Here is a 21,764-nt window from a genome sequence, read left to right as displayed (position 1 = left end):
GTATATATATATATATATATATATATATATAATGCCGCACTACTGAAACGAAATCCAACTTTCACGGAAAAACTAGGCCTAACATGCGATCAAATGGGTACTTTATCCTGTTGATAACACGTGATACCATATAAACTACACAATAAATTGATAATGTACAAAACGTGGAATAACATAGAAGTTTTTAATTTAATTTTTAAGTCCTTTTTTAAAAAAAATCGTATATGAATGTTTTCTATTAAAATATTATTACCTTAGTTAAGCCTACTTTATAATTGGGAATGAGGTGTTACGTATACATACGCAAGTATGAAAGAGTTAATATAATTATTATACAAAATATATTCTTTCGGTAATCTATTGTCATTCAATCGTTCACAAAACGTATAAAAATAATTTTAAATAACGAAGAAATAATACTTTAAAATGGATTACTAAAACATGAGTCGTATTGAGAGAAAACATACAGTAAGAACTTAAAGGATAGTAAACTTACACCTGCCCCAGCTCGAGGGCTACAGTAAAAAAAATAAAGTATAGTAAGTTTACACGTGGGCCAACATTAAAAATTTAGCGGACAGTAAACTTACACGTGCCCCAGCTCGTGAGCTATAGTAAACGCAGCACTGAGTCCGTTGTCCTCTACAATTGCACAACTGCTGTAGCGCGAACACACCATTCCTGGATTTGCCAGACCTAGAAGAAGAAATAAAATGATTTTATGTTTTTGGTTTGAAGGATAACATTTGGTCCTTCTTCTACTTACTGTTAGTAAAATTTAAGCGTCTGTTAGATAGCTTCAAGCATTACCATCGTAAAATGATAATTATACATTAAACAGCTCATTTCATCTCTAATAGTACCAAGTACCCATTAAACAGCTCATTTCATCTCTAATAGTACCAAGTACCCATTAAACAGCTCATTTCATCTTCAATTGTACCAAGTACCCATTAAACAGCTCATTTCATCTCTAATAGTACCAAGTACTCATTAACCAGCTCATTTCATCTTCAGTGGTACTACATATACATTAAACAGCTCATTTCATCTTCAATTGTACCAAGTACCCATTAAACAGCCCATTTCATCTCTAATAGTACCAAGTACCCATTAAACAGCTCATTCATCTCTAATAGTACCAAGTACCCATTAAACAGCTCATTTCATCTCTAATAGTACCAAGTACCCATTAAACAGCTCGTTTCATCTTCAATTGTACCAAGTACCCATTAAACAGCTCGTTTCATCTCTAATAGTACCAAGTACCCATTAAACAGCTCATTTCATCTCTAATAGTACCAAGTACCCATTAAACAGTTCATTTCATCTTCAATTGTACCAAGCATCCATTAAACAGCTCATTTCATCTTCAATTGTACCAAGTATACATTAAACAGCTCATTTCATCTTCAATTGTACCAAGTACCCATTAAACAGCTCATTTCATCTTCAATTGTACCAAGTACCCATTAAACAGCTCATTTCATCACTAATAGTACCAAGTACCCATTAAACAACTCATTTCATATTTAGTGATAATACGTATACATTAAACAGCTCGTTTCATCTTCAATTGTACCAAGTACCCATTAAACAGCTCATTTCATCACTAATAGTACCAAGTACCCATTAAACAACTCATTTCATATTTACATTAAACAGCTCATTTCATCACTAATAGTACTAAGTACCCATTAAACAGCTCATTTCATATTTAGTGATAATACGTATACATTAAACAGCTCATTTCATCTTCAATTGTACCAAGTATACATTAAACAGCTCATTCCATCTTCAGTGGTACTACATATACATTAAACAGCTCCTTTCATCTCCAGTGGTACCACGCACACATTAAATAGCTCAATTTATCTCTAATGGTATCACGTACACATTAAAAAGCCTATTTTACTTACCATTTGCTTACTACATTAGTTTCAATTAAAAGGGTAACAATATACAGCGGTACAAGAACAGATTTGAGGGTTGACATATAGGGTAACTGTAAATTTTTAATGATGGTAATGCTTTCTCTAAGATGATGTCCAAATGTTCTTAACAAACCCTTAATGTTACTGTACTTGTGCTAAACCTAAAGTGATAATGTCTTTAGAGAAGCATCAAGTAATAAATAGCGAAGCTAGTGATGAGCTATTTCTTCTGACCTTTCCATAAACACCAGACACAAAAAAAACCCTTGACTTGTTCTTTATGACACTCCTTTAACACTGTCTTATTAACTTTGATGAGGCAGTCTACGGTATATTTGGAAGCAAATCAAAACGCTATCATACTAGTGACAAATATGACAGTACCATCCAGACACTGGCACCAAAACTCGTTTTTCTTAGACCATCAACCTCATCTTAGAGGCTTGTTTGATAAGACCAAACTGTTCTGGACACTAGGGACCTAAGATTAACTTTATGTATTCTTATATTATATTCTATCCTGATAATTAATTGTTAACACAAATAATTCTAAAAGATAATATCAATTAGGAATTTAAGTTTCGATTGCAGGAGTGGAGTTTTAAAAAGTTACAGACGAAATAATGATGTTCGCAATGTCTGAATTTCACTCATACAGAAAAGTTATAACCATGGTATGGATCATGGATATAACTGTGGTGATGACCGAGATTACTACCATAACGATGATAGTGACTGAAATTACTACCGTAACTATGGTGATGACCGAGATTACTACCATAACGATGATGGTGACTGAAATTACTACCGTAACTATGGCGATGACCGAGATTACTACCATAACGATGATGGTGACTGAAATTACTACCGTAACTATGGCGATGACCGAGATTACTACCATAACGATGATGGTGACTGAAATTACTACCGTAACTATGGCGATGACCGAGATTACTACCATAATGACGGTGATGATTGAAATTACTACCGTAACTATGGCGATGACCGAGATTGCTACCATAATGACGGTGATGATTGAAATTACTACCGTAACTATGGCGATGACCGAGATTGCTAGATGACCGAGATTACTACCATAACGATGATGGTGACTGAAATTACTACCGTAACTATGGCGATGACCGAGATTACTACCATAATGACGGTGATGATTGAAATTACTACCGTAACTATGGCGATGACCGAGATTGCTACCATAATGACGGTGATGATTGAAATTACTACCGTAACTATGGCGATGACCGAGATTGCTACAGCTACATCCTTACGACTCTGAAGTCAGCTTTTCGTCTCCACGCGTGATGGATAAACGATTGTAATAAGGCTATACAATATAAATCATGAGATTTCAGACAGCAATGGTGTTAGGTGAAGTCAACTGGAAAAGTATCTTTACACACAAAAACAAACAAACAGTAGCTTAGGCAGTATTTCACATAATAATATTTGTTAGGTTCGAATGAGGTATTCGGTATTTTCAACCTGAACGGCTCATTATGCGACGCCATGGTTAAACGAATAAGGTCAGAGACTACAATAATTTTGGTTGTGAATTATTCATACAAACTAAGTCAAAGTTTATCTTTGACAACAGCAAATAACACATTTTAATTTATTAGAATAAATTTTTAAAAAATATTTTTATACAATTTCTTAAGGTATAATGACTTGATTATGTTAATTTATGCCTTTTGAAAATAGATGCCATTACAGTCAAGTGTTACGGAAATATTTATTCTTTCACATCGACCAAAACCTACTTACCTAGAGTATCACACGCCTTGGCGACTCGGCACAAGTCTTCCCTTAAAGAAAAATCAAGTTATTATCACCACTGAAAAGTCGTGTTATTAACGTATTCGTCTATGTTGTTAAATTACATTTATTTCGTGTTTTTTTTTAAGAAACGTTGCTACTAGTAAGTATCATATTACGGTAGTTCTTGATAACCTAAGTTTGAACTACGTAGAATTATTGTGATTAAGATGACGTCACGGATGGTAACTATTATATTGATGAAACTTAGTTGAATGGACGAAAACTGTCTGTTGTAGGAACACAAGTGTAGAGGACGACGTTTCGAAAGTCTTCCGCCTTTCGTCTTCAAGTCTACATTTGTGTTTTTAAAACAGGCACTTGTCGTCCATTCAACTAATACTCTGTCGAAACAATCTATCAAAGTATTATATTATACTGATGTTACAGATAACTGTATTATATTAAACTGACGTCATGGATGAGAACACTAATATATTATACTGGCGTCACAGATAACTGTTTTACCTAAACCGACGTCACGGATGAGAACACTAATATATTATACTGGCGTCACAGATAACTGTTTTACCTAAACGACGTCACGGATGAGAACACTAATATATTATACTGGCGTCACAGATAACTGTTTTACATAAACTGATGTCACGGATGAGAACATTAATATATTATACTGGCGTCACAGATAACTGTTTTACCTAAACTGATGTCACGGATGAGAACACTAGTATATTATACTTGCGTCACAGATAACTGTTTTACCTAAACTGATATCACGGATGAGAACACTAATATATTATACTGGCGTCACAGATAACTGTTTTACATAAACTGATATCACGGATGAGAACACTAATATCTTATACTGGCGTCACAAATAACCTGATGAAACCTGTTTTATGACACGATTAATAATTATATGTATGATGTATTTACATGTTCTTTCTTCACCTATATCCATACAGTAAATGTTAATGGATAGGATGGTAACAATTAGAAAACAAGGATGGCAGATGTCTACAGAAAGGATGGCAGGTACCACCAATCTTACCTTGTAATGAGGACAGCAGTATCATGATGATGTGGATGGTTGTCGTCATCATGGTTGTTAATCTGTTGCCATCGACAGAAGCTACGTAATGTTTTAGACGCACTTGAATGTACAACTTCCCGGTTCTGGAGTTTACACAAAGTAAGGATGATTTATTTGTTGTTACATTATACAAAACATAGACATAAAACACCCAGAAGGCTGAGTACGATACTTTACTAAATTAAATTATTACCCCTTCATTTGATACACTGTTTACTATATTAAGTCATTGCCCCTTCATTTGATACACTGTTTACTATATTAAGTCATTGCCCCTTCATTTGATACACTGTTTACTATATTAAGTCATTGCCCCTTCATTTGATACACTGTTTACTATATTAAGTCATTACCCCTTCATTTGATACACTGTTTACTATATTAAGTCATTACTCCTTCAGGTAAGACACTACTATATTAAGTCATTGCTACTTAAGATAAGACACTACTATATTAAGTCATTACTCCTTCAGGTAAGACACTACTATATTAAGTCATTGCTACTTAAGATAATACACTACTATATTAAGTCATTGCTACTTAAGATAATACACTACTATATTAAGTCATTGCTACTTAAGGTAAGACACTACTATATTAAGTCATTGCTACTTAAGGTAAGACACTACTATATTAAGTCATTGCTACTTAAGGTAAGACACTACTATATTAAGTCATTGCTACTTAAGATAATACACTACTATATTAAGTCATTGCTACTTAAGATAATACACTACTATATTAAGTCATTGCTACTTAAGGTAAGACACTACTATATTAAGTCATTGCTACTTAAGATAAAACACTACTATATCAAGTCATTGCTACTTAAGGTAAGACACTTTACTACATTATGTTATTACCTCTTCCTCACTTAGAACAACCAGCTTCACTACTGCGATATTGATGAAATTTCCAAGGCTGGGCTCCTTGTAAATCATCGCAACCTGCAGAGTCAGAGGAAATCTAAGTTACAGATACAAGAAAAATGTAACTTAAAACATACAGAGTCAGAGGAAATCTAAGTAACAGATACAAGAAAAATGTAACTTAAAACACACAGAGTCAGAGGAAATCTAAGTTACAGATACAAGAAAAATGTAACTTAAAACATACAGAGTCAGAGGAAATCTAAGTAACAGATACAAGAAAAATGTAACTTAAAACACACAGAGTCAGAGGAAATCTAAGTTACAGATACAAGAAAATGTAACTTAAAACACACAGAGTCAGAGGAAATCTAAGTTACAGATACAAGAAAAATGTAACTTAAAACACACAGAGTCAGAGGAAATCTAAGTAACAGATACAAGAAAAATGTAACTTAAAACACACAGAGTCAGAGGAAATCTAAGTTACAGATACAAGAAAAATGTAGCTTAAAACACTTAGGTTTCTATTGTTATTATTATTATTATAGATTGCATTTTATTTACATAATAATAATAAAAAATACTTTAATTAGGTCGAACATTTAGTTCAAACCAATGAAAATGCAAACACCTCATATAATAAAGATGCTGTATAAGATCTTAACCACTTTCCAATAGAGACATGTTGCGCCCTCTATTCTCGTTAGAAAAGAAACTGACACTAACCGAAATTTACCAGAATCAATATTTTTAACAAATTCAAAAATGTGACTCGTGTCAATTTTTTTTCTGTATTCAGACATATTTTGCGCCCTCTGTTGGTGTTAAAAGGGAAACTAAACACAGCATGTTTATTTATTCAGTATTAACTACTTTCAACGTTTATGAAAAATTAATCGCGATTTTTTGACCATTTCTGGTTTTCTTTAGAATTAACTTCTTTTAAAAATATCTTTGCGATATTCAATTAATTAATCTGAGGGAAGACGTATTTTGAAAAATTTCATTTCATTTTATTTCATTTCCTGACTTTAAACGACCACCTCTTTTTTTCTATTATATGATCGAGATTAGAACCCACACCTACTACTGAACTACAAGTGAGAAATATTCAAATTCTGACATTTTTAGCAAAAACTACTTTCGATTTTTACTTGAAATAGGCTTAAGACAAAGATTCAAACAACACCATTCTTGCAGAGGCGCCATTTATTTAGAACGGGGGGAGGGAGATGCTCTCCACAGTTTAAATATAATTTATTTATAATTTTTTTTGGAACAATCGTCACACGCGCGGGCGAACTACGCAAGTGCTTCCAAAATACTGATTATTACATGTTGACCAAAAATAAATGTTGCCCCTCTACTTACTGAAAACTGAAATGGCGTTTATTGCATTCTAAAATAAAAATTTTCTTCGAACGACGTGCGCCAATCATTGTTAGTTCTTCCTTACCATTCCTAGAGGGCGTCTTAGAAAAAGGTATATACATTGTTTAGTAACTTGGCACAAACTTTGATACTTACGGCTGACATTAGAGTTAGGACATAATGACGCAAACTTTCACCGTACTGGTCAGCCATCTGCCTGTCTACAGCAATCAGCACTTCCACATTTCGCTCAATGGACACGGAGCGCTTGGAGCGCACCCTTTCGTTATGAAAAGAATGACGATAACCTTCTCCAATATTCGTTGTTTTATCTTTGGTTTTTCTTCTTCGTTTTAACTTGGAAGAATCTGTTGGGATAAAATTATTTCACTAACACTTACTCAATATTATCTACAAAGGTAACAAGAAAATACACAACTATAGTTAACTTTAGATAAACGGGCATGTACCACAGTTAACTACAGATAAACGGGCAGGTACCAATTAACTTTTAAAAAACGAGTATGTACTACAGTTAACTATAGATAAACGGGCAGGCACCACAGTTAACTATAGATAAACGGGCAGGTACCAGTTAACTTTTAAAAAACGAGTATGTACCACAGTTAACTACAGATAAACGGGCAGGTACCACAGTTAACTATTAGAAAAACGAGTATGTACTGCAGTTAACTATACATAAACGAGTATGTACTGCAGTTAACTATACATAAACAAGTATTTATCACAGATACCTACCTATCGATAAACTGGCATGTATCACAGGTACCTACCTATCGATAAACTGGCATGTATCACAGGTACCTACCTATAGATAAACGGGCATGTATCACAGGTACCTACCTATCGATAAACTGGCATGTATCACAGGTACCTACCTATCGATAAACTGGCATGTATCACAGGTACCTACCTATCGATAAACTGGCATGTATCACAGGTACCTACCTATAGATAAACTGGCATGTATCACAGGTACCTACCTATAGATAAACTGGCATGTATCACAGGTACCTACCTATAGATAAACGAGTTTGTATCACAGGTACCTACCTATCGATAAACTGGCATGTATCACAGGTACCTACCTATCGATAAACTGGCATGTATCACAGGTACCTACCTATCGATAAACTGGCATGTATCACAGGTACCTACCTATAGATAAACGGGTTTGTATCAGATATACGTATAAATAAAAGGGTATGTCTCACAGATACCTATAGATAAACGGGCAGGTACCACAGTTAACTATTAGAAAAACGGTGATACATGCCCGTTTATGTGTAGGTACCTGTGATACATGCCCATTTATGTGTAGGTACCTGTGATACATGCACGTTTATGTATAGGTACCTGTGACACATGCCCGTTTATGTATAGGTACCTCTGATACATGCCCGTTTATGTATAGGTACCTGTGATACATACCCGTTTATGTGTAGGTATCTGTGATAAATACTAGGTACCTACACATAAACGGGCATGTATCACAGGTACCTACACATAAACGGGCATGTATCACAGGTACCTACACATAAACGGGCATGTATCACAGGTATCTACACATAAACGGTCATGTATCACAGGTACCTACACATAAACGTGCATGTATCACAGGTACCTACACATAAACGGGCATGTATCACAGATACCTATCTGGTATAGATTAACATACTTCAAATAAAATGTAATTTAAGAAACTCTAATGATTATTTTGAATTAAACATTAGCAAGAACTTTCCAGCTTCAAAGTTTTGGGTGGATTAGAAATGAAGTATTTTTATCTGAAGTTTTAACTCAACACGTCCATTTATGGATGAACACATTTGTTTTTTTAATCATAGGCGGATGACGTCATACGTCAAGCTAAATGAAGAGCAGGTGACGTTTCTCCTTGTTTCGTGAACACATTTGTCTAACCTCAGTATAGCTCACGCCGCGACGGAGCACGTGGGCTAATTTAGTAACGAAAAGTCCGACACATAGGCACGCACCCCTTTTTTTTGTATTTTATTTTATACAATACCATACTTTTATTGTTGGGTTTTACACCTCCTTCTATAAATGTAATACTCTCGACTACTGTGTGAAACTTAACTATACATGTTCAAGGGGGGATTCACCTGCAACACATTTGTAAAGTATGAATTTTCTTGCAGTATTCGTGTAGCGGAGACTTATAATATAACTTATAACAAGCGCCCTCCAGTGGCACAGCGGTATGTCTGCGGACTTACAACGCTAGAATCCGGGTTTCGATAGCCGTGGTGGGCAGAGCACAGGTAGCCCATTGTGTGGCTTTCTGTTTAATTACAAACAAACAAATTCAAACAAGCATCTTTACGCAGATACAAACTCAGTTTTTAACAAAGATAATGAACATGTTAAATGAGAGGGAAAAGGAATTTCATGAAACTAGTACATCAGTGTGATTATAGAGGGACAGACAACTGTCGTCTTGTTTGCTTTGGGTGTAGAGCACCGAAACGGGCTGTTCGATACAACACCAGACTTCTGCAGGTGTCTGGAACACCTGGATAATGCAACACTATGAGATCTCCTACAATGCACGTCTTTACATACTCTTACCATGCCTTCTAGTTTTAGAGTTAGCATAAAATATTTTTCGAAAGATTCTAATGTAATTGCCCAAATCATGCCTCCGGACCATTTGAATTTTATTTATTTCTCGATATTGTAGACGCGCAGACCAAGATTTCAAACTCGGAATACAAACCATGGCATTACGTGTGCCGTTATTTGTCTCATCAGTTCTGAATAGTCCATCCAACACAATATTACCACTAGTAGCTTCTGATCAAAGTGAGCTAACCACACAGATCACAACTTAAAATAATCTTCCCAACTGTATAAAACAGTGTGCATTAGCAACTGGAATCTTCCCAACTGTATAAAACAGTGTGCATTAGCACTCGAATCTTCCCAACTGTATAAAACAGTGTGCATTAGCAACTTGAATCTTCCCAACTGTATAAAACAGTGTGCATTAGCAACTCGAATCTTCCCAACTGTATAAAACAGTGTGCATTAGCAACTCGAATCTTCCCAACTATATAAAACAGTGTGCATTAGCAACTCGAATCTTCCCAACTGTATAAAACAGTGTGCATTAGCAACTTGAATCTTCCCAACTGTATAAAACAGTGTGCATTAGCATCTTGAATCTTCCCAACTATATAAAAACAGTGTGCATTGGCAACTGGAATCTTCCCAACTGTATCAAACAGTGTGCATTAGCAACTAGCAGATTTTTTCATGAAAAATGTTCAACACAACAACGTAAATGGTGAGAAGGTGTACAGTTGAAGAATATATTATTATATAACTAGATTATATTATTTAAAACACAATAAATACCCACAAGAAGAGAAATGTGACTTGTTAAATTTATATACATATATAAACGTTATAACTAACATTAAACTAAATTTAAAACAGACATGGAATACAGGTTCACTTACATTCAAATTGGCTTACTTTATAACAGCCAAACAAGACAGATGTGCGTGTGTTTGTTATTAAGCACAAAGCTACATAATGGGCTATATGTACTGTGCCAGTCGCGGGTATCCAAACCTGATTTTGAACGTTATTAGCTCTCGGAATGGGGGGGGGGGCAAGAGAAAAACGTTTAATAGCTGCTTACGACAAGATGCACAAAGGGAAGTCGGAACTCTATTTCATCCACACTTTCACTAGTATAACTTAACGTACAATGTAATGTATAGATAGATACAGAAAAAATAAATTAACCATTTGCCTGGATGGGGAAAACACAAACTATTGAACAACATTCAGAAAAAGCAACACCAGGAAGAATCTTGTTACGTCATAACACAAAGGATTGTAATGTTCTACTATGAGTTTGAAAAGGAATGCATTAAAAAATAAGTAAAACTGTGCTTAAAAATCTTGACAGTGCCCTCTGGATGTCGTCTTATGAGTAAACCAGCTTGTCGTAGTTCGTAATTTAAAACTTTCTTTATTACTGCTTAATTCAAGGTTTTTGATTATATATATATATTTACAGTTTTGATTACTTGATCTTTATGACTTTCTAGCTGCACGTGAACCTGAAATCACTTGTTAGTATTAAAGCGTTTTGTTGACGTCACGGAGGACGTCAGTGCAGGTGTGGAAAATGTTAGTTCGTCAGGCAACACCAAGGACGTGCTTGCAAAGCTAGTTTTGAATTTTGTTTGACACGGTTAATACATACGTCCCTCCTGTGGATTCGGTGTCTGACATGAGGTTGGCTTGTGAATCACATTTAACATAATGATGGGGATAAAATGGGAGTTACATTAGACGTCCAGGAATTAGACATAAGAATGCCTGGATAAGCTTATTTTCACAATAAAGTCCACGTGCGTCGGCAGAATGTGTGCCTCCCCTCACACACACCCATATATAGAACATATCTAAAAGGCGTAGATACAGCTTCATATACCACCAAAATGCACAAGGATAAATGCCCAACATGTCGTCCTTGTGTGTGTATGTATATGATACAGTATAGGAGCTGTGAAAAGGTTGTACCTTTTATAAACCATCACCCTCCGAGATAAAAAAAAAACAAAGAAAAGAAGTGACTTACGGTAAAATATATCTGAAGAACAAGCAACTTTTAAATATTGTATTTTCACAAACCTACTCCAAAAGAATTAATAAATCTGTAGACAGTGGCGAGAGAAATATACATTAAAATCAACATTATAGTGTATAATTCAGTTTGGAAACTCTCACATTTTCAAAAATAATCTATAGCGAATGACATTGATAAATCTGCAGTAATATATTTATTGGTTAATATTTATCTTCAACAACCCTTGTTTCATTGTTCTTGAAAGTAAAGATGTAGTCAAAGTTACAGTGTGTGTGTGTGTGTGTGTTACTGAAGTCTTTAATTTTGTCTAATGAGACGAAAGATCTGAAACCTCCATTGTTGACAAGCCTGTTTGTGGTTGATTTTCACACAAAACTACTGGAGTTCTGAAATAATAGAGAAGTAAGGCAGCTAGACAACAACACTCACCGCCAACTCTTGAGCTACTCTAACATATATAGGGATTTAATTGTTACTATTATAAAGTACTCATGGCCCCAAATTGCTGAGCAAGTGTTATTTTGTTTGTTTTTGATGTAACAGGGCGCGAACCATAAAACCTCTAATCCACAGTCAGAAACGCTAACCATCGTACCACGCTCTGCGCATCATTGTCTTGCAAAGAGCGAAACTCCACACAGCTCTTATGTACACCCTTTCCAATAATGGATGTAGCCGATTGGAACAACAGCGCTGTTACACGTACACTTCCTAAAAAGTGAAGCGGTTACACGTACATTTCCTAAAAAGTGGCGCTGTTACACGTACATTTCCTAAAAAATGGTGCGGTTACACATACATTTCCTAAAAATTGGTGCGGTTACACGTACACTTCCTAAAAATTGGTGCGGTTACACGTACACTTCCTAAAAAAAGTTGTGCTGTTGACACTGCACCAATGGCATCGGGTGCTACGCCAAGAAAATTTTGCTAAAACGTTACTTCTTATGGTTCACGTGATTTTCTACGTCGTCTAGAGACACGAAATGAATGACTGAATGGAAGACTTTAATGTCTACGAGAGTGACAAATCTACAATCAATCGTCACAACCCTTTTTAACGAGCTGCCTTGCAGACTTAAAACTAGAGCAGCTATTTGTCGCTTCTGGCGGGCACAACGAGACTGTAGGAGTAAACTACCACGTACGTATATGTGCTGTACCTTGTTAATTTAACACATTTACGAATTAACTGATGAGCAACTACTTCCTCTTTAAGAAAACAAAACTGATCACTGATATGACGTAGGAGCACGTGGCCATCACCGTCACAAGCTTGGTAACGGAAACCATCCCAGCAAGTACATCGTACAGGAGGATAAAAAGCACAGACGCACGTGCTAGTTGTAGTCTCTCCCATGACTGAAAACAAACCTTGGTACATGCGAGTCGGCTTATTGCTAAGAGCTTGGCCATTGATCCTATGAAATGCGTACAATATAGAGCTTATTAAGTGGAGACTGTGTTAGGGTTAAAAAAAAATGATGATAAAAATTAGAGGCACCTCTTATAGTTGTCTGCGTTGAAGGCAGGTCTTATCATAATGGTTACATACAACCATGGAGCAACATATTATTTCTCTTTTTGCACACGATGGTAAAAACAGAAGATAAAGAACGTTCCACCCGTGCACGTAGCTAGAGTTAAACAAATCATATATGGTTATAGGGTTAACGTAGAATCGCGCATGCGTATTTTAGCAAGACGCTTTCATACTTAAGATGTGCGATCGCTTTATCCTAATTGATTAATATCAATAATTGATTACAATTTCACAAATCATGCTTTACTGTTTAAAGGAGAAAAAAAAATCATTTACTTAGTTATAACTACCAGCCAGCTACTCTTAAAACATAAACGACAATAACCATTACGGGGTAGTTACCAAGATAGCTCAAACTATTACGGGGGTAGTTAGCGAGACAGAGTGAACCATTATGGGGGCAATTACCGAGATAGCGAGGCCTATTATGTGGGACAATCACCGAGACAACATATGATTGCGACCATCTCTTTCCTATCGGTTGGTCAACCTTAAGCTTAAGAACTTATAACGTTAAAATTTGGGGTTCAACTTTTTCAATAAGAACAAAACAAAGAAAAAGCATGACTGAGATGTTTTTGTGGGGGAGGGGTGTCATTCGCACAAAGCTACTTAAAAACTTTCTGCCCTAGCTGTCCCCATTTTTTTTTTTATTCATAGAATATCCAACCTTCTAGTAGTGGATTACTCTCGTATCGCGGGATAGTGAAATCTGAGTCTGAGTACGACTCTCACAACGCAACGACAGTCCCAAAGTGGAGAGAGCGAATTTCTTGTTTTGTTTTTCTGGTAGTGTGACGCGAACTTTGGACCCGCAGATCCATAACCCTTGGGTCACGCTCGGCTTATGACTATGAGAAAAGTTACACGACAAACTTCTATCCTTGAATGTTCTGCGAATAAACATCACTTCTCTCGGGTGACCTTGGTACACAGTCGCCTAGCAACGTGGTATTTCTTTTATCAGTCTGAAAACAATTTTTGTTCAGATATTTAAACGTTACAAGATGGTTACCTAGGTAATCTATTGGTTTCGTTAAACGTAAAACGTAAAGAAAATAACAAGTTATGAAAGCTCATTAGACACTCCGAACAATAGGATCAAGTGAACGGCTAAGACGCCCCTATCGTAAATTATCAACATTAAAAACACATCTAGCTTCGTATGAAACTAAACTGTTTGTAAATAGGTTAGTAGGTTTTCCATTTACTTTTTTTTTTCATATTTGCCCCTGACCCATCTGTGACCATGTGTACGAAGGTAAATAACGATGTCTTCTCCTAAGTCTTGTGGCTTGATAACTTTTCAAGTATAAGTAGTAATTTGACTCATTGTATTCTTTCGTAATCCAGGAATTATACAATATAATGGAAAATGAGACCACACACAAATAGCCATAACTTCTCTAACAACCAAACCTACTTTGAAAATATAATTAACAGTGTACATTTCAATATTAACTAAGCATGGGGATGCCTCAAACGAGGTAGTTTAGTAGTTGACGTGTTGTGTCATAACAAAACTTCAGATTTTCATCTACTTCCACAGATCAAGACGTGTGACACAGTCCCATCATTCCAGTCTTTTCCAACAACTTCCACAGATCAATACATGACAGTCTCATTATTCCAGCCTTCCCAAGAACTTCCACAGATCAATACATGACACAGTCCCATCATTCCAGTCTTTCCAACTACTTCCATAGATCAATACATAACAGTCCCATTATTCCAGCCTTGCCAACAACTTCCACAGATCAATACGTGACATAGTACCACTATTCCAGCCTTTCCAACAACTTCCACAGATCAATACGTGACATAGTACCATTATTCCAGCCTTTCCAACAATAGAGGGCAAAATGGAATTGCAATCGCATCGCAAAACTTTACATAAAAGAGATTTTAAGTAATGCCATTTACGAAATTTCTTGAGTGCGTTTTATTAAAAACCAACTAAATAAATTTGTATTTTATATTCATGGAAAAGCTACTAAGGCTATCTGCCACCGTCCCAGAGAGGAAGACAGACAGCCAGTCAGTCAGCAGCATCATACGACCAACCACCCATGCTAAGGGATTGACTACCCTCTTATAACGCACCCACGGCCTAAAAAAAAACAGGGAATATTTTTTGATGTAACATAGATTGGATTCCACCACAGATATCCAGAGCTCTACCACAGGGCAAGTCATTAAATAACTCCGCTTCACACTTGTATTGGGCGTTTGATTAGAAACTAGCTAGATAAACGTGTATTGAAACATTCTACAGAGTTAATGACACAGAGATCGATCAAATCAAATTATAAGAACAAAAAAAAATTCCCTCTAATCTCTTTGTAAAAAACAAAGCAAAAAAACAACAACTTAAGCAATAAACTGATGTACCAAACTCGTGAACAGCTGTTAGATTTAGTAATTATATTAAAACTTAGGTCGCATTGTTTGCTAACATTGAAATACCCAAACGGACGTCATCATTAATGCACATTGAAGCTCTTGTTAGAAAGGAAACCAACACCGATTAACCCAGACCTCGTTTCAAAGGATGACTCGTATTTCGTGGATAGACGAGACTTCCCCTTGACTTAACCCTAGTGATAACTGTTTAGATGAAAATGACAGTGTTTCTATTACTCATGTTCCGTCTTAACACATACACTGAGCACGAGCTTTTCGAGATCACCATTTAAACACTGATTACAGAACACAGCAGCGGGAGTAATGGTATCAAACTAAAGTTATATTAAAATGTTATAGTTTTAACGTGTTGTAAGCTGGTGAAATGAAGCGCCGTCTACCGGACTTATCGTGATTTATCAGTAAAGTGTTGTTATGGTGGAAACAGTATTGAATAACGCCAGTTTCATATGTCCAGTTTGAGGTACGAAGTTAATGAATCACTTTATTGTCTGTCTGTCCGCAAGAAAAGCATTAAATTTGTAAGCAATTAACTTCGATATGAAAATATTTATAAATACGTACAACATTTCACGCACGCGCTAATTTAGCACATTTTAGAATCGAATAAAAGTGGCATTATTCGACACTTCCAAAATGTGGTCCAATTACGTGTTCTGATTCCAAAATGTGGTCCAATTACATGTTCTGAATCTTCCAAAATGTGGTCCAATTACGTGTTCTGAATCTTCCAAAATGTGGTCCAATTACGTGTTCTGAATCTTCCAAAATGTGGTCCAATTACGTGTTTTGACATTTCCAAAATGTGGTCCAATTACATGTTCTGAATCTTCCAAAATGTGGTCCAATTACGTGTTCTGAATCTTCCAAAATGTGGTCCAATTACGTGTTTTGACATTTCCAAAATGTGGTCCAATTACGTGTTCTGAATCTTCCAAAATGTGGTCCAATTACATGTTCTGTATTGCCAGAAACTCTAGAAATCCTTGCAAACAACTCACAACTTTGATGAATATCATAAAATTCACTTTCCTATCAGTAGTTTAACTAGTATTTGCCAACTAAAGTTTAAGTAGCAGATTATTGCATCACGATCGTGTTACCGGGAAATTTTGAAATATTCAGGTTTTAAATTGAATTCCCATTTTCCGTCCTTTCGAAAGAATGGAATTAATCACACTAGAATAAACAACCTGTAAGGACACTTATTAATCTATCCGTGATTTCACTCACGTAACACGTGCTCTCTAACTATAGGAAACTTATGTGTTACATACCTTTTAGGTAGCACGTTTCTATAGGACCATTGGTTTTCTTTCCGCCAGGCTGGGTTAAGCTTAGCTGAGTCATACGATGAATTCTCTGGAGTACATTCTCCGTTTCACTCCTAGAGGGCACTGGTTCAATGGTGTAGTCTCCATGAGAAGTATGAATCAAACCAAACTGTATAAAAACAATAATAACTCCGTTAGTCGTCGTCCACACATACCTAAACTTACTTGTTATTAAGATACCAGAGAACAATTAATAGAATTTTCAATTATCAAAAAACAGAGGTAACAGATTTATATGTAATAGTATAACCAATTATACTTTATCATACATTAATGACAGTCACAGGTAGTAAGTTAACCAATAGTGATATGTTTAGTAGAAGTTAACCACTAACTCCGGTATTAAACTAACCAATAATGCTTAGTTTTACCAACATGTGGAAAATGGCTTGGTACTTCGCACGTGCACCTGTTAATAAAACAGGATCAGGTGACAACTTCCATTATACATATAACTGAACTCATAAGAGGTCACAGCTTCACTTTTCGGCTGATAATGTTGTTGTTGCTAAGTTACACAAGCTACCCACGCTCTGTCAACCACGGGAAATCGTGTTCCAATATTTTTTTTTAGACCTGTAAGTTCGTAAAGCTACCACCGGGGGAGTTATAAAAACTGTAAGTTTTGGCTGATACTGAGTTTTTGGTGGTGTTTTTTTTTGTCCAATAGAAACTTTGAAACTTCTCCTCATGGTATTTACGTTTTTTCTTCTGGAAAATTATATGTGTTCTTTTCCACCTCCACTGAGAAGTGAGGAAAATCAGAGTGCTAAATTTAACTAAAAATATAAATAACCTCGAACTATCCTTACGAAAGAAATAAAAATACGTGTATTTATCTAAACCCTACAATTAAAAAACAAAGTTAAGATTTGGCATGACTCTGAGTTTTAATAATTAAAAACAAACAAACAAACCAGAATTAATTAGTAATCGTAAAACTAAAGGGGCACTTGGTAGAGTGCTTAAGGGGCACTTGGTAAAGTGCTTACCCCCTCTGCCACGCAGCGTTGATCATATTCGGCTCTCAGAAAATAAGAAAATCTGCCATGTCTGTCATTATCGATGGACTATGGACTATGGCAGGACAATGGATAATATTCTACATAGGTCCACCAAGTTTCATCAAAATCCGGTAATTTTTTGACCGAGCTACAGAGCAAAAATAGTGTCAAAATTCTGTCACCATGTTAACAAATAGGGTTTTTTTTTTATTTTCGTGGCATGGCTGTGACCTTGACCCTCCAAACAACTGATCACTTCTAAGTTGGCTCATAGTACAAATATATACCAACTTTCGATCAAATCTATTCGGCCGTTTTCAAGAAATCTTGCTGAAAAACACACACACACACACAGAGGTGAAAACATAACCTCCGTCCAACTTCGGTGGCGGGGGTAATAACTTAAAACCTCTGATCTCCATACGGATTTATAGCCTGAGTGTTAGGGCGCTCAACTCGCAATCTGCGGGTCGCGGGTTAGAATTCCCGTCACACCAAACACTTTCGTTCTTTCACCCGTGAAGGAGTTATAATGTGACTGTAAGAGCGTAGTCCAAGAATTGGCGGTGGGTGGTGTTGACTAGCTGCCTTCTCTCTTGTATATTACTGCTAATAGTGTAGATAGCCCTCGTGTAGGTTTGGGCAAGATTCAAAACAAACCAAACTATACACGTTTCTTTTATAATTGTTTTCCTACACGTCTTATTCTTACACGATAGAATTGTTTTCCTACACGTCTTATTCTTACACGATAGAATTGTTTTCCTACACGTCTTATTCTTACACGATAGAATTGTTTTCCTACACGTCTTACTCTTACACGATAGAATTGTTTTCCTACACGTCTTATTCTTACACGATAGAATTGTTTACCTACACGTCTAACACGATATATCTTTACTTAACACGTCTAGCACGAAAACTGTATTTTCTAGACATCTAACAGGACAGGTATATTTTTAGCTTATGCCAATGCACCTTCAGATAACTTGGTCGTTATTAAAGAGTTCACAAATGTTAAACATACAGGTCAGATATCTCAAGGTATAGTGTTAAACATACATGTCAGATATTTCAAGGTACATTGTTAAACAGCCAGGTCAGATATCTCAAGGTATAGTGTTCAAAAGCCAGGTTAGAAATCTCAAGGTATAGTGTTCAAAAGCCAGGTTAGAAATCTCAAGGTATAGTGTTCAAAAGCCAGGCTAGAAATCTCAAGGTATAGTGTTCAAAAGCCAGGCTAGAAATCTCAAGGTATAGTGTTCAAAAGCCAGGCTAGAAAACTCAAGGTATAGTGTTCAAAAGCCAGGTTAGAAATCTCAAGGTATAGTATTAAACAGTTGGTCAGAGATTTCGAGGTCAGTGCTAAACAGTCAAGTCCAAAATCTCAAGGTTCGGGCATAGCCATCTCTAATTTAGAACTGCTGACCAATGAGAGAGAGAAACCAGTCACCGCTTTTCTACTACTCCAAATTTTCTTAATTCAAAAATTTCAAGTTTACTTTTTCAATTGAAACTAGTCTGTTGCGTTTCAAGTAAAATAATGCTAAAATACTACTGTATGCAACAGGAAAGTAAAAACGAATACTTTTTAAGTTTCAACCTGTCATAATTTGTTTACAAAACTGAACCTCACTCAAGCTGAAAATACGTTATTAATTATTAAAATATTCAAAACGATCTCATCGACTTGGATACACATTTCGGGCGCCTGGCTAATGTTACATTTAACGTTATGGAAAGATTCTCGAGTTCAAAGACATCGTATACGTCTTTTCAACACTACGTACTCGGCTTGATCTTCACAGCGCCCTCTAGTTTCTACTTAGCTCAGCAAGAAATGTTAAGCTCGGTCAGACATTAATCAAACCCCCTTTCATCGCTGCTCGGTAGTTTACAAACGTTGGCTCCTTGCTAAAAACACACGTTGTTATTACGTTGCTTTTGTTGGCTGTCTTTTAGCTGTGTTCAGAGACTAAACAAGATTTCTCATGAGATACAGTTTCATCTACATTCATGTTGAAACTCACGTTAAAACAAGAACGGGTCGACGTTTTAGGTGTTTCGTTTTTGTAACAAGATTTATGACCAGACACTTTTTAAGCGTACATTTTAGGTTTCACTTTGATTTGATGGTAAATATTATATAAATGAATGAGTTGACCCGATGAAACAAGTAGCGAGAGCAACGAAATAGATTTTAGAACATGCAACATGCTAATTATTATTGACTCAGCCGTAAGTATCCAATTGTTTAGCTTTGTGCGTAACAAAGAAACAAAACTTCTGAGTTGCCCCTCAGTGGCTGAGTGGTAAGTCTGTCAGCTTATTATGCCAGAAATTGAGTTTCGATATCCGTGGTGGGACAGCAGAAATAGCCAATTGTGTAACTTTGTGCTTAAACAAACAAACAAACCTTTGAACCCACCATTTCAGCTTAACTACGCGGATTTGCCTATATTAATCGCAATGAGGGCTATCTACGCTGTGTCCATAGTAGGGATCGAACCCTGAATATAAACGTTATAAGATTTCAAGCTAAACAACCAAACTAAGAGATGTAGCTTCCATTAACATTTCGTAAATATTAGTATAATGCTACTACGAAAATTAATTTCAACAAATGTTCTTGTCAAATTATTCGGCTGACAAGCTGTTTAAAATAGTACAAATAAAGCTCAAACTATTATTCGACTCACCACATATCACTCAGCTGTAATTCCACTCCTCATCAGAAACCCAGGATGAGGGCAATTCTAAAGAATAAAACTATGTTTCGAATAATGATGGAGTCTATATCACGTGTAAGGTGTTTTGGATGGTCTTCTTACTAACCACAGTGAACTTACATGTGTATATATATATATATATATATATATATATATATATTTATATAAGTGACAATGGTGAATATAATGATAAATTGAGCTTCATATTTAAATATGTTTCATTGTTTCGTGGCGATAGCCTAGTGTAAGTGTTCATTTTTTCTGCGCATATACACAATGCTGCATATTATCAATACATCACTCAGGTTATGGGTAACTTTATGAGAGTTGCGAAAATACCTTTCAAAATTTGCTACAACATTAGGATCTATTGGGATTATAGTCATCGGCTAACATTACATACTATATACAACATTAGGATTTACTGGGATTATAGCTCAGCTTCTACTTTTACATACTATATACAATATTAGGATTTACTGGGATTATAGTTCATCTGCTAACTTTACATACTATATACAATATTAGGATCTATTGGGATTATAGTTCATCTGCTAACTTTACATATTATATACAACATTAGGATCTATTCGGATTATAGTTCATCTGCTAACATTACATATTACATACAACATAAAATCTATTGGATTATAGTTCATCTGCTAACTTTACATACTATATACAACATAAAATCTATTGGGATTATAGTTCATCTGCTAACTTTACATATTATATACAACATAAAATCTATTGGGATTATAGTTCATCTGCTAACTTTACATATTATATACAACATTAGGATCTATTGGATTATAGTTCATCTGCTAACTTTACATATTATATACAACATTAGGATCTATTCGGATTATAATTCATTTGCTAACTTTACATACTATATATCTGGCAGGCGGCAGCACTGTCTTTGTAGATATGGCTTGGATTGTTCATGGAAATGGTATTTTAAATATCTCCTCAATAGGTCATCAGAACTTTACAATACTATAAAGTGTTT

General features: G+C 35.6%; 1 protein-coding gene across 1 annotated transcript in view; it reads right to left on the bottom strand.

The window, feature by feature from the left end:
- Positions 1–21,764, bottom strand: part of LOC106469216 (A disintegrin and metalloproteinase with thrombospondin motifs 20-like) — a 113,302-nt gene that overhangs the window by 70,037 nt on the left and 21,501 nt on the right. Inside the window, exons 3-8 of the mRNA XM_022397666.1 lie at positions 16,963–17,128; positions 7,224–7,435; positions 5,688–5,771; positions 4,783–4,907; positions 3,720–3,760; positions 591–696 (exon numbers count right to left, since the gene is read on the bottom strand). Coding sequence (XP_022253374.1) covers positions 591–696; positions 3,720–3,760; positions 4,783–4,907; positions 5,688–5,771; positions 7,224–7,435; positions 16,963–17,128 — 734 coding nt within the window. The remainder of the gene's footprint in view (positions 1–590; positions 697–3,719; positions 3,761–4,782; positions 4,908–5,687; positions 5,772–7,223; positions 7,436–16,962; positions 17,129–21,764) is intronic.

This window comes from Limulus polyphemus, unplaced genomic scaffold (genome assembly GCF_000517525.1).
Source record: "Limulus polyphemus unplaced genomic scaffold, Limulus_polyphemus-2.1.2 Scaffold3360, whole genome shotgun sequence".
Classification (NCBI taxonomy): Eukaryota; Metazoa; Arthropoda; class Merostomata; order Xiphosura; family Limulidae; genus Limulus; species Limulus polyphemus.
Note: the sequence above shows the minus strand (reverse complement) of the source record. Positions and strands in the feature narration are given on the sequence as shown.